Raw genomic sequence first — 25683 nt, forward strand, 5'->3', positions numbered from 1 at the left:
TTGCCAGGTTTTTAAAATATTAGTAGAAAGGAAATATTTCTGTTATGATACTGGCTTCATCTAGTTTCTTTAAAAACATGCTTTAAAGGCAAATGTTGCCCTCTGGGCTGGCCACGCCAGGCCGTGCTCTGGGCAGGCACATACCTTCCTTCTGGCTGCCTGCAGCGCTCTGCTGTTGCAGCAAGCTCTGGCTGTACAGCGTGGGCAGTGCCGCTGCCGCGTACTGCTGAATCCCTGAGTAGGCCTGGGTGAGGGCGTCCATGGTGCCCGCCGTGCCATTCGTCAAGCCCGTGGCGCCAAGTCCTCCATTCAGAGCCGCCATACCTGAGAGCATTTGAGCAACTTTACAAAAAACCCAACAATAGAGAAGAGAAATAGCACTTTTCATTAGTGCTTTCCAAAGGAAGTTAGAGAATCATTTGACACAAGTACAACAGCAAGTGCATGCAGTTCACACACCAGTCAAACCAACATGAAATTGAAAACAAAACGATGAAGTGATAAATCACAATAATGGTGAAAATACAAATAACAACCAAAACACTCCTACACAATGATAATCCTCACTCGCTAGGCCAGTGATCAGAATTCACTGAGAATTCACTGAGTTATATAAAAGACCTTAGTGCCACAGAGTGCTTCTGGCAAGTACTGTTGTTACTGTTTTGAAATAAAAGCCTGCTGCTTGGAGCTTACAAGCGTGCAGAAAAATAAAAAACAACCCACCATTAGTGGTGGAGGCCTATAACATCTGTACTCTTAAATCCATTTACCAGGCTCTTTGAGGAGCTGTGGGATGGCTCAAGGGGTTGAGGAGGAAAGGATAAAACAAAACTTTTCTCCCTTAAGCTGTCTGATGAGGAAGTGGCAGAGCCAAGCTCTGAACTCAATAATAGGCAAATCGGCAGTCCCATTAACTGGCTTTCCTGAAGAGCTGAAGATGTTGGCAGGAAGTAGGACCTTAGGAATAGCCTAGCTGATTAAAAATTAAGGCATAGGATAAAATGGGGACCCTTCTCTTAATTGCAGAGAATTGAGGTTGCTTATTCAGTATGAAATGCTAGAAACAGATTTGGACAGTTTTCAACAGCAAGTAGACATAGACACATAGAGACACACACACACACACACACACAAACACACAAACACAAATATTAATCAGGGTCCCTGTAACTGGGGTTTCTGCCAATGGAAGAGCTCCATGTAGTGTTTTTCAGTCAACTGAGGTGACACCCATGTCTGTAAGCTGGATCTTGGCTATTAATTGATGTGAACTGGATGCTGGCCAGTGTACTTTGCTGCTTTTTTCCCTTGTACCCTGGCTGCTCTTTTGCCCTATTATTGTTGCTGACTGTGTCACATTTTCCCTGAATACTGAGTCAAAACAAGCAATACTTTATAGAGTGTTAACTTCCATATGAACTCAGGAAATGGAAGAGGTGATGTCATAATCACCTTTAGTTCCCTTTGTGATTGAAACATTTTTTACAAATACCTGTTTCTGGGAAGAACTTACTGAAACATGAAAATATTGAAGGGATTAGGGCTATTGATTAGGGTTATTAAAAGAGCAAAGATGAGTAAGTGAAAAAAATCTGTGGGAAGTCTCATGAGAACAGAGGTTACTCAGAAATTATATAGAGAAATCAAATACCAGAATCACCTCAAGGCTCCCACCCATGCTTTTACTTGTCACTCATAGGAACTAGAGCTGGGAATGTTCTGTTTATTCCACATATGTACCTGTTATTTTGACAGTGTCCTCTTGTAGATTACAAGAACTTCTTAAAAGATACGAGTAGACTATGGCTTACCAGTTTCAGGCCTGGTATTCTTTCTGGGGGGCTTGAGGAGACAGAATTGAGCCTTGGGTGACACTACCAAATTTGATCTCCTTAGTACAGATACAGAGGGGTTGGGTGAAGTGGTGAGGAGAGTGAAGTACTGAGAATGGGATAAAAACTTACTGAAAAAGGAAATGATTTCAAGCAGATCGAGCAAATACAAAGCTGAAAAGGTGTTGGCCAGCAGAGGTCCTGCTCACTCTGTTTCTTATTACAAAGGAGTTCATTTTCTATACTTTTTTTCCCCCGGTCATGCAAATAAGTGCTGTTAAAGAGCTTGGAAATAGTTTGTCCTCCTAATTACTCTAAACAATCCCTCAGACACCAATTAATCACATTTACCTCACTGCCTTTTTCCTTTTCCATCCCTGTTATTCTTAGGGCTGCTGCAAGGGCGGGCATTTTTCCTTTCTCCTCTTGGTCTTATTTTATCCTCACCTCCCAGTCTTTGTGTGAATGCAAAGACACATCAGTGTTTCTTTTCTGAGAGAGGTGATAGGTGGGTATAAAACAACTCAGGGAGCAGCTGGGCACAGTTGGTTAGGTGCCCTTGCTTTGCTAATGATACAGACGATCAAGTCATGGGGCTCAGCCCTTTCTTTGGAAAGTAGATTCCTCTGTGGGAAGCAGCTCTAGTAGGAAAGTGACTTGTGACTTGCCACTCAGACCATTTTCAGGCCTTCCATTCAAGACCCTTAGGAATTTCTTCCTGTGACTTCTGACTTCCATGACCTGGCTCCTTTGGGGGTGGAGGATTCCTCTGTCCAAAAATACATATTAAAACGGTAATTTCACAATTCAAACAAAGGGTAACAAGCCACAGAAGTGATCTGGATACAGAGCTAGCTATTTAATTGCAGGGTGCCTCTGAAAGTCCCTTCTCTTCTGCTATATGACCTTTTTTTAAATTGTCTAGGTCTTTCCCTCTTTTTGCCATTTTTTTCCCCTGCTCTTTAAGCATAGGAACAGAGTGAACTTCATGCTCCTGAAAGCTGTATGTCTTAGGACTAGAATTGTGAGGCTTGCAGCTCTGGCAATCGATATTTCAGCCACAATCCCCACACCATGCCTGCACTTTACAGTGACTGGCTGTGTTTTGTACTATATCTCAGGACAACTCTGCTGTGTGAAGGGGTCTGCTTGCTTCCCCTGATTCCATGCCTTTGAGAGACAGTCATGGCTGGCCTTCCTTGCATGCGATGGACAGGCAGATGGCAGAGACTGCACCAACTGAAAGGGGTGTTGATGCTAAGAGGGAACCAGTCAGACCCTCTCCAGCCCAGGCTTCTGGCCATTGTACAACCATCCGTTTGAACAAAAAGGGGAAGCATTCTAAGAAGTACCAGGGCAGTGAGAATATTTAAAAAAAACAAATTATCTTGGAAAGCCACGACTGAATTGATTACCTAGTAGAATTTGAAGAACCATCAAATGATGATTTCAACTTTTGAGAATTACTCCTGTCAATTATCTAATGTTACTTTGTATTAAAAAATCATTACAATGAAGATAATATTTGTCAACTCAGCTGCTGGTTTTTGATGACATCTGAAAATTTTTGACAATAGAAACAGATTTGAAGGTTGAGTTGAAAAAAATGCTGTCCCTTTTCTTTGAAAAGACCAAATGGATGGATCATTTCATCCTATTTAATCTAGATTCCCATGCGAGCTATTTGAATGAGGAAGGCTGGGACAAAGGAGCAGGTGTGACCGCTGCAACGAGGGGAGGTATTTGCAAATGGTCTATCAAAAAGTTAGTGGATATCCTGACTACTAAATGCTTAAACTGTAACTGTTCTCGAAAGTTCCTCAATTGGAGACTTGAGGACCTGTGAGATAACCAAGTAAATTTGTGAAAATGACAGTGAAGAACCCACCTATAAATACAAGCATCTTTTTGTGTCCACTATGAAGAGGGTACTGAAAATTAGAATCAAAAGCAGAATACCCTAAGCAAACTCAATTTATTTGCAAGTCACTCTGCTAGGCTTTATATCAAAAACAGAACAGAGTGAGAACTGTACTAATCTCACAGATTCGTAATCTATTTACTGGATAAATTTTTCTGGGTATAGATGAGGTATATCCTTCTAAGCTGCAAGTTGATAACAAGAACTTAAGTACAAAATTTTTAGAACTAGAATAGATGAATATGATTATGTGTAATTAGTGTAATTTATAACTCTGCCTATGGTAATATGGTCACAAATGTATGTGAGGTTGTGTATCTAAAAAAATGTTCTCAAAATACATATTAAAATAGTAATTTCACAGTTCAAATAAAGGGCTGGCCAAACTACAGTAACATGCCCAAGGTATCTTCTCATTTCTCTCTCTTACGTAAAATATTTCCATAAATGCTTCACTGGATATTTATGGCTGGTTATAATTGGTCATAATTTCAAGCACTACAGGTAAGTCATTTGAAAGGATTAGGTCATTTAAATGAGAAAAACTAAGGATGCTATTTGACAGACATTTAAACACAAAATCAGATACAGACTCTTGGGTGGACATAGCTTCAAAAAATATTTTCTTCCTCTTAGTTCAGATAGTAATATACAGAACATGCCTGGAGGACCCTCCAATAATCCAGAGGTAAAAGCCTTGTTGGTGAATTACACACGTTCTTTATTTCTGATCTTGTCAATTTCTGCTTTTTCTCTAGGGCACTATACTTATTTTTAGCCCCTCAACTCATGAATGTATTAAGGAAAAAAAAGATTGAATGCAAACAATTTTAGCTACTTGTCTATTAACTAAAACTTTATCTTCTGGGGGAAGCAAGTGACTCTTCTGGTAGAGAGAGGGGTAAAATTTATAAGAAGATAAATTTGGGAATTTTGTATTCCTTTTACCCACTTTCTCCCCAGCTCCTCTGTCTATGGAAAAGAGGATCCATTCAGAAAACCAGAAATCTCTCCTCATTGTAGAAAGAAGCAGCAGAGATATGGAAGCTGTGGCCAGTTATTTGAGAAGCTATCTCTGTTTAGGTAACTCTTTCTTGGCTACCTTTGAGAATTACCCACTAGGGACAGGCAGTTTTATCAGGTCTATTGAGAAAGACTGGGTTGAAAAAGGACACTACATGAGAAGGTATTCTTTTGGTACTTAAGAAGCAAATATTGGGCCTCCCCGGTGGTGCAGCAGGTTGAGCGCGGCACTATGAAGCTGTCCACAGCCTCTGCAGCATGGGTCCATTCCCGGCTGGCCAAGGAGCAACCCACATGGCAGAGCAGACCTCTGTTGTCTTGCCCGCTGCTTCCCTCAGCGGTGTACTTCAGTTGGTTTGCCTGTCCTGCTCCCCACTCTGGTGAATCCTCTCAGCCTCCCGTGCCTCTGGCCCATACCCCAGCTATTGTATAAATAAATAAAAAAAAAATCCTTAAATTAAAAAAAAAAAAGCAGCAAATATTAGCTCCAAGCCAGTGTTGGGATTATTACATAGCTTTGTGCCGGTAACATTCACTAAGTCAGAGGGAATGCATTTTTGTTTGTGCATGATTTCATTAAACATTTTCCTGGTTTGGGTTATTTCAAAGTAGAAACAGTCTTAATTTCCTATGAACTATACATACTATATTAACCCAGTTGCAAAAAACTTAAAAAACAAAAAAACTAACACAGTTTAAACCCATCATCCTTGCCAGAAGAAAAGTGTGTATGACAGACCCCACACAAGAACAAGTCATGGTTTCTCTGCCATTCGCCAAACTCCCTCCTATGTCCCTCATGAAATGATGGGGAAATCCCAGCATAGTACAACAGACTAGGATGGACAGACACAGGACTACAAAGACAAGAGGACACAACACACAGCAGTCATGAGCACGTGCCGAGGAGGACAGCCATTCCCACTGGCCTGTTACTTTGAGATCAAGGACAGGCAGGTGATCAAATCAGAGTCCTTGTTTTAGGGGAACTAGGTCCTGGGGCAAGAGAAGCAGCATGAAGGAGTGTGTGCAAATACACACTTCTGCAGCCGAGGGGAGGGACAACAGGTGGATTGGCGTGTCTGCAGAACAAGGTCAGAAACAGGAGTCAAAGCAATGTGGGTTTCTCCCGCCTCTGGAAGGGGCGCTGAGGCAGTTTTAGCTGGGAGAAAACTAGGACTGTCACATGGTTCACACTTCATCCATTACTTGCTAATCAAGAGCCATCACCTCTGGAAGGGAAAATCTGTCTCTTATTTTGTCTATGGTGAGATAAAACTCAGTTCAAGTGTTTGCTTATTTTTTCCCCCATAGCATCTGAATATAAGGACGTAATAAAACCTGCAAACCACCTACCTCTAAATACGTGATTTATTTTCTTATTAGGATTATAAAAGCTAGTCTTCACCTACACCTACATAAGTTCTAAGTTCTTTTTTATCAAATAAACTGCGAGGCACTCTTTTGGAGCTTTTAAAGTATAGAATTTTGGGGATTTTTGCCTAAAAACTGCATGTAAGTGATGACCCTTAAAAACAGTTCACTTATTGAATCATGGCTCAAAATAGGATAGCTTGTCTCGGGGCCCCTTCTTAAAACTTAAAAGCTTGCCTGGGCTGCATGGTGGGTAACTGGGCCACCAAATCAGAATCTTTTTGGCTGTCATGGTCCTGCTGGGCAGGCAATCAAGGGTACCAACTGAAGGAAAAGACAAATGAAGTCCCTTCTGGGCTGAGGATCAATTCCCCCTAGTGCAGGACCAGCACCAAACCATGAGTCCAAAATATGGCATCCTCTGGCCAGCTACCATTCTCCTCCCCATGAATGGAAATGGAAGGCTCATAGGACAGAACCTGGAGCTCTCTGTTGTCCATGTTTCAGAGCTAAGTAATTTTGTAAATGATTTGCTTTACTCTGCTCAGCCTGCTATGGAAACAGACTGTAGTGGAATGACCCCTGCCTACAGGGTCCTAGTCATGACTCCATGTCACAGCTCCACAGCAGCTCCTTTGAACTCAGCATTATTTCGTTCTTCTGAAGACCTCACTTTTCTCTTATATAACTGACATCATTCTTTGGGTTTTAGAGTTGGAGAGCACCTTTAAGATCATCTGATGCAGAACTTTCAATTTTCAAACAGGGACTCCCACAGGAGACTGATTTGCCTAAAATCCTGCAGATGCTAGTAGCAAACTCAGAGATGGACCCATGGTTTCTAGCCCATGTCTTTTTCTATTATAACACTGCCTCTAAGAATAGAATAAAAATCAAACCAAAACCAAACCCCTCCACACCTACAAGTATCTGTGTAGCACATAAATCAATGGATGAATACACATCCTACATATTAGGAAAACACCAAGGTAAGTAGTTGGGGTAATTTTTGACCCAAGAATTACCTATCAAACCATGTGCTCCTCCATCCCAAGTGTTAGTTCTCCTGTTTTGTACCCCTTGTAAAGTCATTTGTGGCTAAGCATTTTCTGTGGAAAATTTGGGGGAAGGCTGTCCACCAGAGCAGCAAATACTCACTGTTTATGGTACCTGCTAGTGCATTAATATTATTCAATCCAACAGTGGCTCCCGCCAATCCTTGCAGAGTCCCAAGAGAGGTCAAAGAATTCATAGCCGCACCAGCAGTGGAGTTGGGGGTTGAAGCAGCCACTAAAACAAAAAGAAGACAGGAAAACAGAAAAAGCACTAGATGAGTGAAAGTCCACTGGCTGGAAAAGGAATCTGTCCTCACCGCTGGACCTGGGGGTTTGCCTAACTGGCAGGAGTCAGTCTATCAGCCACACTTATTTTTTGGTGTAAAAAGACATGGGATTGTACAGTGGGGAGGCAGTTTGGCAGTCAGGCATGGTGATTTAAAAAAAAAAAAAAAATAGGGCCTCCCCTGGTGGCACAGCGGTTGAGCGCTGGGCTGCAAAACTGCCCGCAGCCTCTGCAGCACCAGTTCGATCCCCGGCCACTGGCGAGGGTCCCACATGGTGCGACAGACCTCTCCTGCCGTGCCTGCTGCTCCCCTCAGCAGTGTATTTTGTCAGTCTGCCTGTTCTGCTCCCCGCTCTGGCTCTGGTGAATTCTCTCGCCCTCCTGCGCTTCTGACTGTATCCAGTGCTTGTATAAATAAATAAATAAATCTTAAAAAAAAATCATCATAGCTCTATTTTGCCAGGATGGTGAATATGTACACTGCTGGTCAGTCAGGGGAAATTTGCAAATAGCCTCATGTTAGGAGAACCTCTGCCCTCTAAGCTGCCTCATCCAATTTAAAAAATTACCAACACAAAAAGGGTAGGTATGGGGGAATAAAATGACAATTCTTGGCTTTTTTACTGTTGCTGCTTCAGATGTGGCATTTCTCATCGAAGTTTGAAAAAAAAAAGTCATACAGCTTCCTGAATGTGACAGATGCTGGGACCCAGGTGGTGGTGATAATAGAGGGGGTGAGTGATGAAGAGAAAACCATTTTGGTTCAAAATCTCCTTATACTTTCATACTTCTCCCCATAAAAAAATAGCAGCTTTGTCTACAAATCACATACCATAAAACTTGCCCCATTAAAATGTACAATTCAGTGGTTTTTAGTATAGTCCCAGAGTTGTTCGATGGTCAGCACCACAATCTAATTTTAAAACATTTCTATTATCCTCTAAAAAAACCCATACCCATTAGTACTCATTTCACATTCTCTCCTTCCCTTTGACATTAGCAACCACCAATTTACTTTCTGTCACTATGAATTTGCCTAGTCTGGATAGTTCATATAAAACACAAATCATAAAATATAGGATCTTTTGTGACTGTTACTGCTTTTCACTTAGCAAAATGTTTTCAAGGTTCATTCATGTTGCAATATGTGCCAGTATTTTATTCCTTTCAATGGCTGAATATTACCCCATTGGCTAGAACACCACATTTTGTTTATCCATTCATCAGTTGTTGATTGTTCCCACTTTTGGGTGATTATGAGTAACGATGCTATGAACATTTGTGTACACAGTTTTGTGTAGACATGTTTTCAATTTTCTTGCATATACACCCAGGACTGGGACTGCTGGACCATGTCCTAAATCCACATGTACCATTTTGAAGAAATGAGAGACTGTTTTCCAAAGTACTATGCTCCCTATCCCTTTTACACTTAAAGTTGCTTCTGTAATTAATATTTTAAGAACCTTACATTTGTAAGGTTTACAGTCTGCTTTTTTCCACATATACCATCTTTATCCTAGTGATGGAGAAAAGGCTTCACTAAACTCCACTGCTAAAGGCAGCAATTGACCCATTTCTATCTGTGAAGTCACTGTGAGTACACAAACTTCCAAGTAGCAATGGCCAGGAAGTTCGCCGTCTTCCTGGACTGTTCCCACCCAGCTGGAGTTCATCCCTCTCTGCCTTCGGAGACCACAAAGCATTGCTCGCAAAGTGCCTTGTGTGGATTCCATTTGGAAGAAGCCAAATCAAATCCAAAAAATAATGTCCCCACCTTGTCACATTTTTGTGACGTGTATGACCTTACCTTCTGATACCGATAAATATTTTCTTGTTTTAATAGAGAAGCATATACAATCAAAGCAATGTTTCTAGTCCTTTATGCATTATGAAACTTTTCAAGTTATGCAAAAGCAGAGACAATAATATGAACTCCCATAAATTATTGCCCAAATTTGAAAATAGCTGAGAACCTTTTTCTAAATGTATTTTCAAGTGAATCTTATACTTTATGTCATTTCCTACATACATGATTATTTAGCTTTTTGGGGTTCTATATCTATTTGGTGGTGGTTTACCAAAGGAGACTGATAGTTCTACAATAGTAGAAATGGTGGATCAACTAGAAGTTAACAGAGAAAACTAGAAAAATATACAGAATTGCCCTTCTGGACCCAAAACAAACTTCAAGAACTGGCCAAAAAGACTTCCTCTGCAAAGGGGTTTGATATTAACTGAATCCGATGCTCTGGACAGTTTATGACCCATAGCCAAAAACAATAGATCAAACAATTAGAAATTAGTGAAGGAATTAGACCAGCCAGAAACTTAATAGTGAGATGAGGCAGAGGAAAAGAAACATTTTGAAGAATTATGCCATTTGAAAAAGAAAATAGAAGGATTTATTTATGGCCTAAAGCAATGACATCAGACGCATACTAGGAGAATAGACTTCACTGAATTATTCCAGCATGTCACTAAGCAAATAAGCAAACAAGAAGTGGGTGTGGGGAGTAGAGTAGGTGAAGGGGGTCAGAATTGCCATGATGTATTATCTAAAATGTCCAGTTCAGTGGTCAAAACACTTAGGAGATGTGCAAAGAAACAGTGTGAGCCACCTACAGCAAAAATGCAGGTAACAGATACTGCATTGGAGAGGGTCCAGAAATCGGACTTAGCACACAAAGACAGCAAAACCACAATTATAAGTATAGCCAAAGGATGAAAGGAAATTATACTTTAAAAACTAAGGGGAGGTGATAATGTTTCTTCAAATGAAGACTATCAATAGATAGAAACTATAACAATGAACAAAATGGAAGTTCTAGAGTTGAACAGTAAATTAACAAATGAAAAATTCACTCTCGGGGCTCAAATGTAGATTCCAGCAGGCAGAATGAGTAAACTTGAAGTAAACTGATAGAGATGATGCAATGTGAAGAACACAGAAGAATCAAAGAGTGAGGGAAAATGAATAGAACCTTAAAGAAACAGGAGACACCATTTAAGCATATCAACATATATCTAAAGTGAACAAGACTGGAGAGAGAAAAGAATATTCAAAGAGATGATGAATGAAAACCCCTAAGTTAATGACAAAAATGTAATCATTCAATAAAATCAACAACTTCAAAAGTATGACACCACAAAGAGACCCATATCCAGGCACATGATAGCGAAAATGTTGAAAGACGATTCTGAAAGAGGAACAAAAAATGACTCATGTGCTAGGGGATCCGCATAAGATTAACAGCTGACTTCTCTGGAGAAACAGTGGGCCAGAAGGCAGTGGGTTGACACAAAGTACTGAAAACAAAACTATGAACTAGGAATCTTGCATAAAAGGAAGGTGCAGTAATAACATTCTTAGATGAACAAAAATTGAATTTGTTGCTAATAGAGGTGCCTTATAAGAAATACTGAAGGATGTTCTTCAGGCTGAGAGCATGTGACTCTATCTCCCCATCCCTCAACACACACACACAGAGTACCAATATTGGTCATTATAAAAGGCAATATAGTCACATGCTTTCCGCTTAACTGATTTAAAAATCACTTGCCTAAAACAGTATGTATGATGGTATTGACTCTGTAACATAGAGAAATGTGATATATTTGACAATAAAGCACAAAAGGAATTAGGGGGAGGTGGCAAGAAAAGTACACCAAATGGTAACCACTGAAAGAAATTAAGGTAACCAGAAATGGTAAATGTGAAGTTGTGTTACACACAAACACTAGAGATATATGCTTGTATTCTTTTCAGCTTCTTTAAAAGACATGACTGAATAAATAATCACAGCAATATACTGTTTGGTTTGTAACATATAGACAAAAGTGCTTTTATCATCACAATGATGACAGTGATTAAAAAAAGGCATCATTAAATGAAGCATGACTATAAATTCAGACACACAAATAAGTTACATGTAAAGGGATGGAATAATATATATCAATAACAAACACAGGAGCTAGACAGGCTATGTTAATATGAGATTAATATGCAACAATTTTAGAGACAAAGAAAATTGGGTCACCTTGCATTGCTGTACCCCAAGATGGGGACAGGGTGGAGAGTAGGAGGAAGAGCAATCAAACATGAAACTAAGAAAAGCAAACTAAGTTACTTGCCTTACTCCATGTATTCCATCTCTTTGGACAAAACTTTGAAAATTCACCTAAATTTGAGCCTCAGCTGGGAAAGAGACCTTGACTGCGTATCTAACTGGTCTTAAAAAATCTTTTCAATTCTAGCAAATAATCTAAAGCAAAAGAAAAACTGAAATCTGTCACACAGCCAATCTCAATCAAATACTTTGAAACTAAATATTCAACAGATGCACAAAAGAGAAAGAGACCCTAGATACAATAGACAGAGACAAATGCCACCGACACACATATTTTCCTATTTCTGTGTTGGCAGATTGGCAAGATGCTGCCTTGGGTAATTGCATTCTGCCCACCTAAAATTCCCTTCAGTCTCCATGAGAACTATATCCTTTGCTTTCTCAATTAAACTGTTTACAAAATGCCAAAGAAACATTACAGGGAAAGGGTGGTGTAGAGATGTGGGATCATTATCGCCCACAGCAGCTCTCTTGTGCAAGGCTGCTCCATGCGAACCTGAGGCTGCACGGCAGAGAGCCCAGAGGGACACCAGGGGCAGACGACACTTGTCATAGGTCACACTGACCACTGCCCAACCAGCCCAAAGGCGTTATGAGCTGCTGCTGACCAGGACATAAAATGGTCATGCAATAAACGAAAGCCATGTTTCTATCATCTCGCATGGCAACACAGTTCTGCGCCTGGTTATGAAAACATGGAGGGGGGCAACAGTGGGGAGTGTTAAAGGGTGAGGGGAACAGGGGGTGGTGGTGGTAAAGGGCAACAGAAACTGGTGGTGAGGATGTGCCTGCTGTGGCCTGGTCATAAAATTTTTTTCTCATCTGATCAGCCTAGTTCATTGTGTGTGTGTTTTTATATATATATACATTTTCCTCTCTTTTTAAATTTATTTATTTATACAAGCACTGGGTACAGTCAAAAGCACGGGAGGGTGAGAGAATTCACCAGAGCCAGAGCGGGGAACAGAACAGGCAGACTGATGAAGTACACTGCTGAGGGGAGCAGCGGGCGGCAGGAGAGGTCTGCGCGCCATGTGGGACCCTCGCCTGGTGGCCGGGGATCGAACAGGCACTGCAGAGGCTGCGGGCAGCTTCGCAACCCAGTGCTCAACCGCTGCGCCACCAGGGAGGCCCAGTTCATTGTTGAAATAAACTAAGCAGCGTGAACCCAAACACCTATCCCAATCCAGGGGATAAAATGGGTTCTTCCTCCTCACAGCTGTCAAGAATTTCATGACCCAGGTGGAAACTGCTGGTCACAGGAGGAGCACCTAAGTCATGAGGCAGGCAGGCCACGCAGGAAGGAAAGAGAATAGTGACAGAAGAGCCCTTGCAATAACTGTTGTCAAGTAGCTCAAACAACTGGACTTGCCCGCCCAACTTAAGGATTTGCTTCTTTTCCTTAAACCCCATGAACAGTAAGATTCTCACACAGTCTTTCATTACAGGATGGATCCTCCCCGGCCACACTTGTACTAGACAGGGAGTGTCTTCTCCACTTTGACAAAGAGCAAGTGGGGGATCAGCATGAAGGTTGTGCCCATTCACTCAGGGAGTGGGGGTTCAGGAGGGACCTGCACTTTTGCTGTGTGGGAGTCCCTGATGCAGAGGCCAACCCACCTCTGCTGTCTAGGCAGCTAGGTTGTGGAGGGAAGGGCCATTTAGAAAACATTCAAATTCCCTTATGGAAGGAACAGCGACTAATTTGATGGGGGAGACTGGGGAGTAGCTGACATCCATTGGGCAGGGCGAGGGACCACTGAGGTTAAGTCCCAGATACCAATGGGTGCTTGTGGAAGGTCTTCCTGTTCTAACATCTGTATTACTGGGTAGATAAATAAATTTATTTGGCTCCCTAGGGCCATGTTGTGAGAGGGAGGTAAGATTGTTACTGTATTCTCTCTGACAGGCAGAATGATGGCCCCCCTCTAAATATGTCCATGTCCTAATTCCTGGAACCTGTGAATGCCTTAGGTTACAAGACAGGAGAAATTAACAGCTCTTCTTCAGATGACCTAGAGATGAGGACTTTCCTGCATTACGAGGGTGGGCTGAATGGAACCACAACTGTTCTTATCAGAGGAAGAGGGAAGCTAAGACCAGAGAGAGGCGACCAGAGAGAGGCAGCCCGAGGAGGTGACCAGACATTGCTGGGTGAGGGTGGAAGAAATAAGGGGGCATGAATCAAGGAAAGTCAGTGACCTCTAGAAACTGGGAAGCAAGGAAAACACTTCTTTCTTAGAATTTCCAGGGAGGAACGTACCTTCCTGATGCCTTGCTCGTAGCCTAGTGAGGGTGCTGGACTTCTGACCTACAGAACTGTAAGATAATACATGTGTGCGGATTGATAGTTTGTCACAGCAGCAAACAAAATGGATCTGTTCTCCACTTTACTAGGAATAAGGTTAATAGTGATGGTAGAGTTTTAGCCCCTAGCACAGAGGAGGAGCTGGACTCTGTCCCGGGACATCTGGACACTGCCCAGGCAGGAGGGCTCGAGCCTCCATAGTGCCCTGGCCTGAACTCCACCCGTATGTCTGAGTGCAGGGACTGTTGAGAAGGAGGTGAAGCTGAGCAGCCATATTGTAAGCCTTTAAAAAGCAGCAATGCATGTGGGCTTGCTCTTTTTCATCAGAGCCACTGTGGAAGGCAGCTGCCCCTGCAGCTGGCTGGGTGTGGACCTTCACCCTGCCCCCTGGTGGGAGCCAGTCTGCCAGCCCTCTGCAGCGCAGGCCTCTGCCACACCCTGCGGGTTGCTGTGGCTCCTTCTCCACCTGTCACCACTGACCCACAGCTGGACCTGCTGCTTCCTCCACCTTGCCCACTTCTTCCTTTCCTTCTAATCTGTTGTTTAGAACAAACTGTTCGTTTTCCCTTTTCTTCTGCTGCACCAAAGGCCCTTTTGTTTGCATTTGTGGTAGCAGGAGGCTGGAGCCAGAACCCAAACCAGTCAGGGAACTTCTGACCTGGTGATTTGTAGACCTGCTTTCTAGTAACCACAGCTGGTATTTATTAAGTGGTTTTCACGTGCCAGTTTTTGTTCTAAGTGCTGTGGGTATATTAGCTCACTTAATTCTTGATCATTATCCTGTGAGGTAAAGTAAAATGTGGATGGTCATACAACTGTCAGTGGATTTAACCGCACTCTGCCACACCCTGCGGGTTGCTGTGGCTCTCCTATGCTGTCACAGGTGGCTCTCATGTCTGATACATATTGATGACTGATAAATATTTGTTCACTCTCTCTGAAGGATGAGAATCTGGTTATTCTGTCCTTGCAACACAGGAGATGAAGATTCAGCACTTCCCTAGAGAGACACAGCACGTGTGAGGACCAGTCTGTGGCCTTTCTCACCAGACTGGTCACGAGCAAGCAGTGTGTCTGGAAAAGTCAAGGTGAATGAGAAATAGATGATAAAGTAAAATCTAGCCCAGAGAAGAAGACTAAGGGAAGAAAGCATCTTAGTTTGGGCATCAGAGATATTCGTTTTGAGACCAATATTAGAATGAGGGCTGCAGGAGGCAGTCACTACAGAGGAGATCTTCGGATGAGAGCCTTCCAAAGTGAGCGGAGGGGCCTCAGAAGCACACTGCTCCCTGCTGGTGGGAATATGAAAGCAGCGACTGATACGGGGCCGCATTATTGGGGGCTTCTGCAGACTCAGGCTGGGTGTGATGGCCTCAGAGGGCCAAACCAACTAACCTTTGAAAGGCTCTTATTGTTTCTACTGATGCCAAACACACATTGACTACATCGCCTGGCAGTGAAAACGAGGACCCTTAGAAGGCAGAATTCTACAAGTGTAAGGCAGAACTTTGGTGATGGTGCCATTTTTCATTGCCCGCATACCACTGTAGAACGTGAAAACCCGGGGTCTCTAGAGACTGCAGGCCAAAGAGATCTCCGTGGACACAAGCCCATCTAGCTGAAGATACAATGTAGTGTTCGCCTCTGTTTCCCAGGAACATAAACAGTCCCTGCCCTGCTGCATACCCACCGCAATCCTAATGACTAAAGCATGGAGGGTCAGCGAGAGATGGGTCAGACTTCAGTGGTATAAACTCCCCTGACCCATGGCCCCTGGGGTGCTCTGCTGGCCATTTGGTTATGACTGGTTGGCTGGGGGCAGAGACCACATGGGGGCATGGTCACCATGCACACTGACTGGAGCGAGCTTGCATTTTAAGTTATAATTTAGGAACACCTAGATCAAAATCACCTGCAACCTATCTCAGATGTGTCCGCCTTCCCCTCACCCCCCACCTCAACCGAAACCTCAGGACTCTGATTTAACTTGCCCTCTTGGCGCACCTTTTGCTCACTGAAGTTTGAGGCATGAGAAAGTGAAAGGTGGTAGAGAGAGACGGTTTGGTTTGTGACAAGAACGGGGAACAGATGCTGGGAGGCAGGAAACCAGAGTAAAAAAACAGGTAAGGATAGTAAGTTTCAGTTCTGTTGTCTTCTACATGAAAAAAAAAATCCTACCAGGAGATAAGCCCATTACAGAGCAGGAGTTCTACTGTCTTATTTCTAGAACTTACAAGAGCAACTGACACATGGCAGGCTCTCAGAATCTGCTGAGGGAACAAATAGCTGAAAACTCTACTGGAGGCTGCAGCAGGTACACAGGACACCAGATCCAGTTGCTGTTGGCACAGGGCCAATCTGCAGGCTTTAACGAGCTGGAAAAAGGGCATCTCAGTCCACCTCAGCTGCATCCTCACGGGGGGTTTCCTCATGACATGAGGGGGCCTGTGGCTCAGTGCAAACTCCTGTCAAACCATTCCTTTATGCTTATATGCCACAGAAAGAGTGTGGGTAGTTTTAAAAATAGAATCAACCCAGCTGATTGTTGTCTTGTTGTCACCGCCAGGGCAGGGCCAGAGGAAGCCTTCACTCTGGTGAATCGGATGCCCACTCTCCGGTTCCCAAGTGCCGCTCTTGTGGCCTTCCTCCCTAGAGGCTGGAAGCGCACAGGGTCAGCTTCCTAGTGAGCCTTGACAGCCTCACCCTCCCTTTCACTTTAGGCAGAATCAGGGACACGTAAAGGAAACGCCAGTGAGTAATGAGTAAACTTTTTCAGTCTTTATGGAATGAGATCCCCAGTCTGGGTGAGGCTTGACTACTGAAGGTGGGGCCTTGGCTATGGCTCCATCCTTTTATAGATTCCATATCCACCAAGAAAAGTAGAGGAATAGCCATTCGGGGCTCTTGAGCCTCTCCCATTGACCTCTTCTCCATTTAAAACATTCTTACATGAATGTTGCCCCTGTCCTCCTGGGCTCTTGTAATGTATTTGCAGGTCACGTCTAACATAGGAATATCCCAGAATCTACCAGCTTTCTGGGAGCCAAATGCATTCCTTCTTGTTATACATCCTTCCTCCCACTTTCCTGGACAGCAAGAATTTTTTTTTTGGAGGGGGGGAAGCTATAGTGAAACAGCTTTAACAGAAGACAAGACTCTGCCTTCAGTGCATTTGCTAAACTTTATACAGAACAATTAGGTGGTGAAAGCATAGTGGCTTTGTGGCTTAGGAAATAAAAGAATTATAAACAGAGAGAAAACTGCCTCCATTGACCAAGCATGCACAGGACCGTGGAGCCTGCGGTTGCCGATTTACCTCAAACAAGCCTGGGTGTTGTATTCCAGCGGCGCAGGGAAGACTGTAAGGAGACAGAGTAACTGAGCAATGGCACAGGCACTATCACCATTAGCCAATCACAACCCTAAGGCATTAACAAAATACAGTTTCTTCTCCTATGGGGTCTACTTATTCTACAATAACCAAACCTCTCATTTTAACTTGTTACCTAAAAGATTTTTGGGGGGGCTAGGAGGGGAAACGAGGGATGATAGGATAGGAGGAGGTTGTTTATAATAGAAAATATTAAAAGATTCAGAGGTGTTGATCTCACCAGTCAACAATCTGTAACAGGCATATCTTTGGAATCTGGAAGCATTTATATCACTTCCCTCTTTCACTGAAATACTTCCAACTCACGAGGGCCTTGGTAAGCAGCCTGGCTTTGCTACAACACCACTGGCAAACCCATTCTTGGTTTTCTAGAAGATGTGTAAGAGGAACAGTCAGTCTACAGGAATAGGTAAAAAAAGTCCCTTGTTTGAACTCTGGATTACTTCTGAGGAATTATTTTCTGCTATAAATAATTTGGAAGGCGAGAAAGTGGTGTGGGCAACTTCTAATGCCCAAATGTCTGCTGTTTTCCTTAATATTCACTTCCAAAAGCTGTTGGAGCTCTCACTAGTTGGTATTTCTAAGAAAGAAACCACTTCATTTCTTCTCAGTAAACCTGGGCACACTTTAGATCATCTTATTTTTTAGGATCCTCCCACCTGAAGACAGACTTAAAGAATGAAGTTGTCATTTGGGGCCATATCGGTTTTAAAAAGTCTCTATATATGGATTTAACAAGAATGCAGCTAAGGAAAGTGAAAACTGAACCTATTTTTTCCCTTCCGCTGATTAATTTGCTTATGATTTACCAAAATAAAACTACATATCTCCCCTTAGCTGACCCCAGGTGTTTGTTTATACAGATGGTCATGGACACAGATTGAGAAAAATGTTGGTTATTTCCTCACAAGGGTGAGAACATGTAAATGGAAAAATCCAGAAATAGAATATCAGCTCCCTAGGAGTTCCTGACTTTTGAATGTTTCATAGTGTGGTACACCCAACTATCATCTCTTCTGTTGCTAATGACCTGTGTTCCCTTGGGCAGCCCATTTCACCTTGCAGGCCTCTGTTGCCTCTTCTGGATCAGGAATGATCCAGAATGAGCCCCAGGAAATACTGTCTTGAAGACTCCTTGCCACTATAAAATTTGATTTGACCAACCTTTGGACTCTATAAAGAGTGAGGAAAAGGATCTTCTGCAGAAATCAGGTGTGTGTCATTGAGAGATCATTAAACACCTGTCTGCACCTTAGTTTTAGAATGCCCTAGAAAGGGGGTAGTTTGACCAGATGGATAAAAAGCTTATTTCTAATTTTCTTTGAAGAATATGATGCCAAGGTTGCTAAGTGTCACAAGATCATCCAATTTAGTTCTACGTTTGGAAAGTTGTGAGCTGCATCCAAGCATGCCCTTTGGCAGGGCTATTTCCTTTGCAAGAGGCTGACCACAGAGCACAGATCCAGCATGTTGCCAGGAATAAAAGCAAATAGCTCTTCAAGGGTTTCAGTTTGTGCTTGACTCTAAGTTGTGATAGCTATAATGAAATCCTGCCTGGCCGTGCATGGTGCTCTTGATCTAGTTAATCTAATAGAGCCATTTTGACTTTGGAAAGTAGGGTAGGTGGTTTCTATAACCTTAAGTCAAATTTGAGGTAGTGTGGGAAGTTCCCTGTCAACTTGGGCAATTAAGCCCCAAAGCAGAAAAAAGTGAGAAAAGGGTCTATTCTCTGTCTTTATATTCTGATATTTTCAGGAAATGTGGAAGATAGTCATTTTCCAAAGGCATGAGGTTGGGTGAAAAATATCACTCAAGCTTATTCTAATTAAAACCTTAGCTTCCTGTTGTCTAGAGGAGAATTCAGTATCACTCTGAGATAATGAAATAAACTTTCCTATATAACACTCACATGTTGTCTTAAAAAAAAGCAACTGTATACATTATATACACATAATGACCTCTGTATTTCAATTAGAAAGGCCAAAGTGAATAATTACATTTCACAACTGAGGAAAATAAAGAACTAAAGATTAAGTGACTTGTTTCAAAATCATAGTCTTTCAACTCTTGGCTAAGATCTTCTAGAAAGATCCACATACTCTAGAAAGAAAAGGAAACTGCAATTCCTCTATTACATTCCTCAGATTAACTATTTTTTAAATCTTTCCCCTTGGTATGAACTTTTTGTTTCTAGTCCTGGATATTTAAATTATTAACTTATATGTGATATAAATACCTTGTCTTAAATTCTTTACATCTACCAAATCTGACCTTGTTTGGCTCATGTCTCAGAACTAAACATGTTTTCTCTCTCTCTCAAGGCTACACTCTGTTTACATAGTATTTACTATGGGTTTATGTTCCATCACATACATTTCATGCTTATCTGGTGCTGAGGGAGAGGGGAAATAGTAAGGCAAGGGGTTTGCTGTTCGGGGAGCTCAGTGGCTGAGCCCTCCTCCCAGTGCTGGGCGTCAAGAGACAGACTGCCAGAAGAGGCCATCTGTGAAGGCTGGATTCCATTCCTTTCACCTCCTTCTGACTTTAGCCCATCAATTTCACCTCCTGTTGGTCTCTTTTGTCCTTTGTTCTGATTCCCTCTCTTTAGCCTAAGAATATGCTCGTTTTCTTCCTCTTAAACTTTCTTTTCCCTATTGACCCTGCTACTTTATACATTTTTTTTTTTACTTTATACATTTTTTTAAACTAAGTTTCATTAAATATTACATATGTGATTCTCCAGTCTTCGGAGAACTTGCCTACAGAATTTTGACAATTACTCCATCATTGTAGCGAACTGGCCAGTCAAGGGGGAGCTATCTCACTGCTAAACTCAATACCTCTTTTCTGCTCATATGTCCTTTATCACCCTTCTGCTTGAAACACTTGTTTGGGTTCCCTGACACCGTACTATTTTGGCAGCTCTCTTCAACCTCCTAATTCTCCCATCTATCCCACCAATACAGTGATTGGCTAAAAATCTGCATCCAGTGCCCTTCTCTGCTTTGTTTGGTGACTTGAGCTTATGGATCTCATCAACCTCCATCTTAAATTAGCTTCCTCGCCTCTGTAGTTGGGTCTAATCAACTACTTTATCTCCAATCTCTGTGATAAACGTATCAAACAGTCAACTGTGTGTTGAACATATCTTAATGAAAGGCCTGTTCCCGTGTGCTTCAGCTCAATATGTGCAAAATCAGATCACCTTCTACAATAAGCTTTTCCTCCCCTGACTCCCCTCTCTCTAATGGAAGCACTGCTCCACTGGTCCCCCAAACAAAATATTTTTCCATCTTCTGCCCCTTCTTTTTGTTTTCCCTCACCTCCAATAGGTATCCAAGTCCCATTATTGACATTCTTGTGCTCAGAGCCCTTAAATAGCTCTTAACTGCCTGCAAGAGAAAGGCCTGGCTCCTGCCTGCCGCTTTCAGGGCCCTCCATGGTTGCTATTTTCCATGTCTCCTGCTTGAGAAAATGAGATGACTTACAACTGCTGACTAAATTTTTTTTTTCTGTATTTTTTCATATTTGACATGTCTACTATTGCTTCCCTTCCATTTCTACCTTTTAAGATCATACTTAAATTTTGGCTCAAATGTTGCCTCGTCTATTAAAAATTTACCCCTTTCCACGAGACAAAATCTCTCCTGTTACTTACCCCTAGTACCTTATTTGACTTTCTATTCTCCAACTAGATTGTCCAAGTTAGGGCGTTAGAAGTGCGTGCATGCATGCATGCATGTGTGTTTGTGTGTGTGCTCTGCATCTAGTCTATAACAGTACATGGGATTAAACCATCTATGAAAAAAATTTCTATTTTGTTGCTATCAAGTCTTACAACATGGACCTCAGATCATACATCTATGGAAAGTTGTGACTAGAATAAAATTGTGTTGCTTTTCTCATCTAATATGAAACATGCTTATGCAATGCATACATGCTTTGTGCCAGTGCTAGCAGTGAGAATATCGATAGCAACATCGATAGCTTAGTGGGGGAAAATTCTTGTGTGGTTGTGTTGTATAGAAAACATACTTCTGCGCCCTATGAACATCGCAAGGGTTCATGAGTATCTGGCCACATAATGTAGGAGTGTGCAGAGCGGTATGTAACCGTCATTCACCCTTGGCACAGCACAGACTCCAAAGCCACTAAAAGCAAACGCATGAAGAACGAGAGGCCCTATCTCCAGGTATTAAGATGTGTACTCGAAACAAAACAAGAACAAAGCACTCAGTGAATGACAGCTTTGACAATGCGTGACAGGAGCCGCCTACCCAGGGGATGGGGAGTCAGCTGGCATAAATCAGAGCGTGGGCTCTGCGGCGAAGTGGTCAACCACATATACCTCTACCTATACCAGCCAGGCAGCTATATTCAGTTTTAAATTATTTTCAGAACTATAAAGAGACCCCAGGGTACTCTAGGTCAGGGGCCTCTCCTCAACCACGTGGCCGTTCAGATCACATAACATTTGATGGCAGGGGCGAGAATCCCCAGACAGACCAGAAAACTAGAAGGGATTAGATAATCAACAGCAGCTCTGACACTTTGGGTCACCAGACTTCTCATTTTCTTGACAATAAATGAAATTCAAAATGCCCAGCACATGCAGGGCCATCAAAACTACTCTGGTTGAGAAGTATTTGCACACTTTAGAGGCAGAGTGACCAATGCCAAGTAAAGAACATACACACACACGTACACACACACACATATAAAATATGACCACTCACCCCCAATTTTTTTTTTCAAAAATAGAATTTTTAAATGTGTAAGAACTTTTGAAATATTTGGTTTTCACAAGCTGTTGCTGTTAAAAAACCACTGAGCAGAAGTGTCAAGTATATTTTTTCTTTCTGTTCTTACCATTTACCAATCTCCTCTAATGGTGAAAACTATTCTCAAAGCTCTTTGTTGCATTTAATGCACAGAAATATTGTACGGTTTATGAAGAGGAAGGAGGAAAGAATATTCCCTCCTCTCCCAACTTTGGCCTAATTCACATTTTAAAGTAAGATACACTAAATATCGGCTATAAAACTTTTTTTTAAGGGTGTAGAAGTTTAGTTTGTACTTAAAGGCTAACCAAATCATTTTACTACAGTGGAAATTTAGTAATCCTTTTTAGAAAGCTAGAAATGCTAGAATATAAACTACAGGAGGACAGGCATTTCTGCCAACTTTGTATACTGATATGTTTCATATATGCCTAGGATGGTCCCAGTACTATAGTAGATGCAGTACATAGTAGATGCTCAATAAATATTTGTTGAATGGATGAAAAAATGTATCAGGAAATTATAATCACCATAATGAATTTTTTAATGGAACATTTTACATAATGTCTAACCCCATTCAAATTGCTGGTCCCATTCCAAAGAAAGCCAGCCCTGTGATGTCAAGAGCAAGTTATCATGTGGAAACCTTCTAGAGAGAAAGCACACAATGTTGAAACATGCAGGAAATGAGCAAAGAATGGAAATAAGTTCTTTCTGTAGCAATAAGGATGTAGAGTTGACTGATTTAACCCCACAAAAAAATGGCCAATGTTAATAACCAATTTGACTCTGTCTGATGAAAACAAAGAATAGCTAATAGAGGCGACTGCTCTGAAATTTACTTCTTTTCCCTGATAATAAGCAATGGAAAAGATAGTAAGCAGAAAAATGAGAAGAACCAAGTAACCTTCATTTTTTTCTCCCTAGTAACCTTCAAATGAACACTGAATTAATAAAATGCTGAAGTACAGTGTAAGTACTTCAAAATATCTTTAAGGGTGTAGAAATTTAGTTTATACTTAAAGGCTAACCAAATCATTTTACAAAGTTAAATGGCTCTTGCTATATCTAAGTAGGTAGGCGTGTGGAGTGCGTGAACTCACGAATTAAGGAGTGTTTTTTTTTTTTTAAGATTTATTTATTTATACAGTCAGAAGCATGGGAGGGTGAGAGAATTCACCAGAGCCAGAGTGGGGATCGGAACAGGCAGACCAATGAAATACACTGCTGAGGGGAGTGGCAGGAGAGGTCTGCGTGCCACGTGGGACCCTTGCCGGCAGCCTGGGATCCAACTGGCACTGGCACTGCAGAGGCTGTGGGCAGCTTCACAGCCCAGAGCTCAACTGCTGTGGCACCAGGAGAGGCCCTTAAGGAGTGCTTTTTAAAGATGATCTTTCAGAAGCCCACAACAGTGGATTAGATGTTTCTTTGGAAACACCAGAACATTGTAAAAGCCAATCTTCATAAAATGAATGGGAATAACCCCTGCCTTATATGAATCTGTTCTAATGTAAATTAGTATTGAATCATTCTTCAGAAATCTGCCAGACTTAAACATTCACCTCTGAGTTGTGGCTAATTTTGACCACTCAAGAATCAAATCATGATCTAAGTTGGGCTACTGACTGTCAAACGTCCTTGTTTGACTCTGGCTGGGCACTTTTCGAGGGTGAACAATTGTCTTGTACATATTCACCTTAGAACATTTCCACTTCAACCCCATTTGAGGGGTTCACTGTGATGTCTTGTTCTAAATGCAAGGAGGGGTTGTAAGTAAATAAACTGTTCTTACTTTGTAAGAACTTCCTATTTAGGTGAGAGACAAGGCATATGCCAAACCAACTATCTTGCAAAAAAAAATATGTATGTTAAGTGTTTTAGCAGGTGTATGAAGGACATACTTCACAGTAGAGAAGGGTAGATATATGGCATTTATAGAGCGCCTTGTCCCTGCTCAGTATTTCAGTGTTCCCTCAGTCTCTGCCCTCAAGGAATTCCCAACATACCTCCTTATAAAGGAGTTTGCATTTGATCCAGATTTAAAATTAATCAAGTAATTGAGTTAGAAATAAAATGTGGAAGTAATTCTTTTTCCTGGAAGGCTTCCTGGTGGAGGTGGTATCTGCATTCATTCTTGAAAGATGAGTATTAAAGTATTAACAACAATGCTCATGAATGACTATAAAACAGTTTTCACAGTGGCTTATTTTACAGATGTATTAAAAACTATACTTTATACATCAATTTTCCTAAGGTCCCACACTAGTAAATTAGTGGTGGAGAGGTTTTCATAGGAGGAAATGGGAGAAGGCATTTTAGGCGAAGATACCAGCAAGAATAAAGGCATAAAGACCACTGCAGGGGGGCTTAGAGTTTACCTGATTTGGCCACAGTGTGGGCTGCTAGAGGGGGCCAGTGATGGCATGAAAGAGGGGAGCAGATCAGGGAAGACCCTGAATGCCACAGTAAGGTGTTTGCTTTACTTTAGTCCAGACCACAGAGAGCCACATGGAAAGTACCTGAACAGAGCTGTTTTGTTTTGCCAACAATGTGCAAAATGGGCAGAGGGCAGGAGTGAACTGGAGGCAGTTCTGGTAGTACAAAAGAAATGAAAACAAGGGCCTCATTCAGGGGACTGTCAAGTGGAAGGGGAAAAAGAACTGTTGCAGAAAGAGGACTGAATGGATGTGGTGACTGAGCTGTGCAGCTGAATTGGAAGCTGCTGTCAAATTCTTGAGGATGGCAGAGGAAAGGTAAGTGAGATGATGGTGACAGTGATGATGTGGTGATGGTGATGATGACACACTTAATAGGGGGCAGAAGGTGGGGAAGAACAGGTTAATGGAAGAAACGGTTTTAGATTTCCTGAGATGGAGTATCACCGCAGCAGCCTCAGGGAGATGGCGTCTCCCTGAACCCTCTCCCTGAACCCTCTCTCTTGGCCACATCAGACTCTTCATGTTATAGTCGCTTGCAGGGATGGCCTGAAAGTGGCAGATCAGGGTCCAATTCATTTTCACATAGTTGTCCTGCACTGAGAAGGCTCTAGAATGTAGGTTAACTCTGCCTTTGAGCTATGGTGCTCGCAAGATTTGAGTTCTCGTGGGATATACCTGCAGACCTACTTAGAGTGGGGACAAAAACCTCCTGTAATTCTGAAAGGCTCTGAGATGACTCTGGGATAATATCTGAGCTTCCACTGCCCATCCAGCTGTTCGCTTACTGTTCTCCATCACTGCCCTGGTGACATAGTGCGTGACATGGTGTCACGGTGGGGACATATTGGTCATTATATGAGGAGTACAGGAAAGGTCTGTGTATGTGAAGGCAGTGTCTGTTCCCCTTAATTAGTCCACAAGGAAGTTTCATCTTTTCCTTGGAACCCTGTGTCTGCCACAGCCTTCAAGGGGCAGTGACCATCTTGAATATGGTGAAAAGTATTATCTGGAAGGTAAAGTGAAAATTCTTCGAAAAGCCAATGGTGGGAATGGAAACATTCCTAGCACTTTAGAAAATCTAACATTGTTGAAAGAAATATCTATTATCCTGAAGTATGCACTTGACTGAGTACACTTTCAG

General features: G+C 42.1%; 1 protein-coding gene across 22 annotated transcripts in view; it reads right to left on the reverse strand.

Annotated features, from left to right (window-relative positions):
* CELF2 (CUGBP Elav-like family member 2) overlaps window positions 1–25683 on the reverse strand; it is a gene marked incomplete at both ends in the record, with an annotated part of 490184 nt that overhangs the window by 7350 nt on the left and 457151 nt on the right. For 7 of the 22 annotated variants that reach the window (XM_084253948.1, XM_084253947.1, XM_084253961.1 and 4 more), the window contains 2 exons: window positions 145–324; window positions 7312–7443. In XM_084253948.1, the coding sequence (XP_084110074.1) occupies window positions 145–324; window positions 7312–7443 (312 nt within the window). Of the gene's footprint in view, window positions 1–144; window positions 381–7307; window positions 7444–25683 lie in introns of all 22 variants that reach the window. The other 15 variants (XM_084253950.1, XM_084253942.1, XM_084253946.1 and 12 more) reach the window with 5 other exon arrangements.

This window comes from Talpa europaea (genome assembly GCF_964194135.1).
Source record: "Talpa europaea genome assembly, chromosome: 14".
NCBI classification, from domain to species: Eukaryota; Metazoa; Chordata; class Mammalia; order Eulipotyphla; family Talpidae; genus Talpa; species Talpa europaea.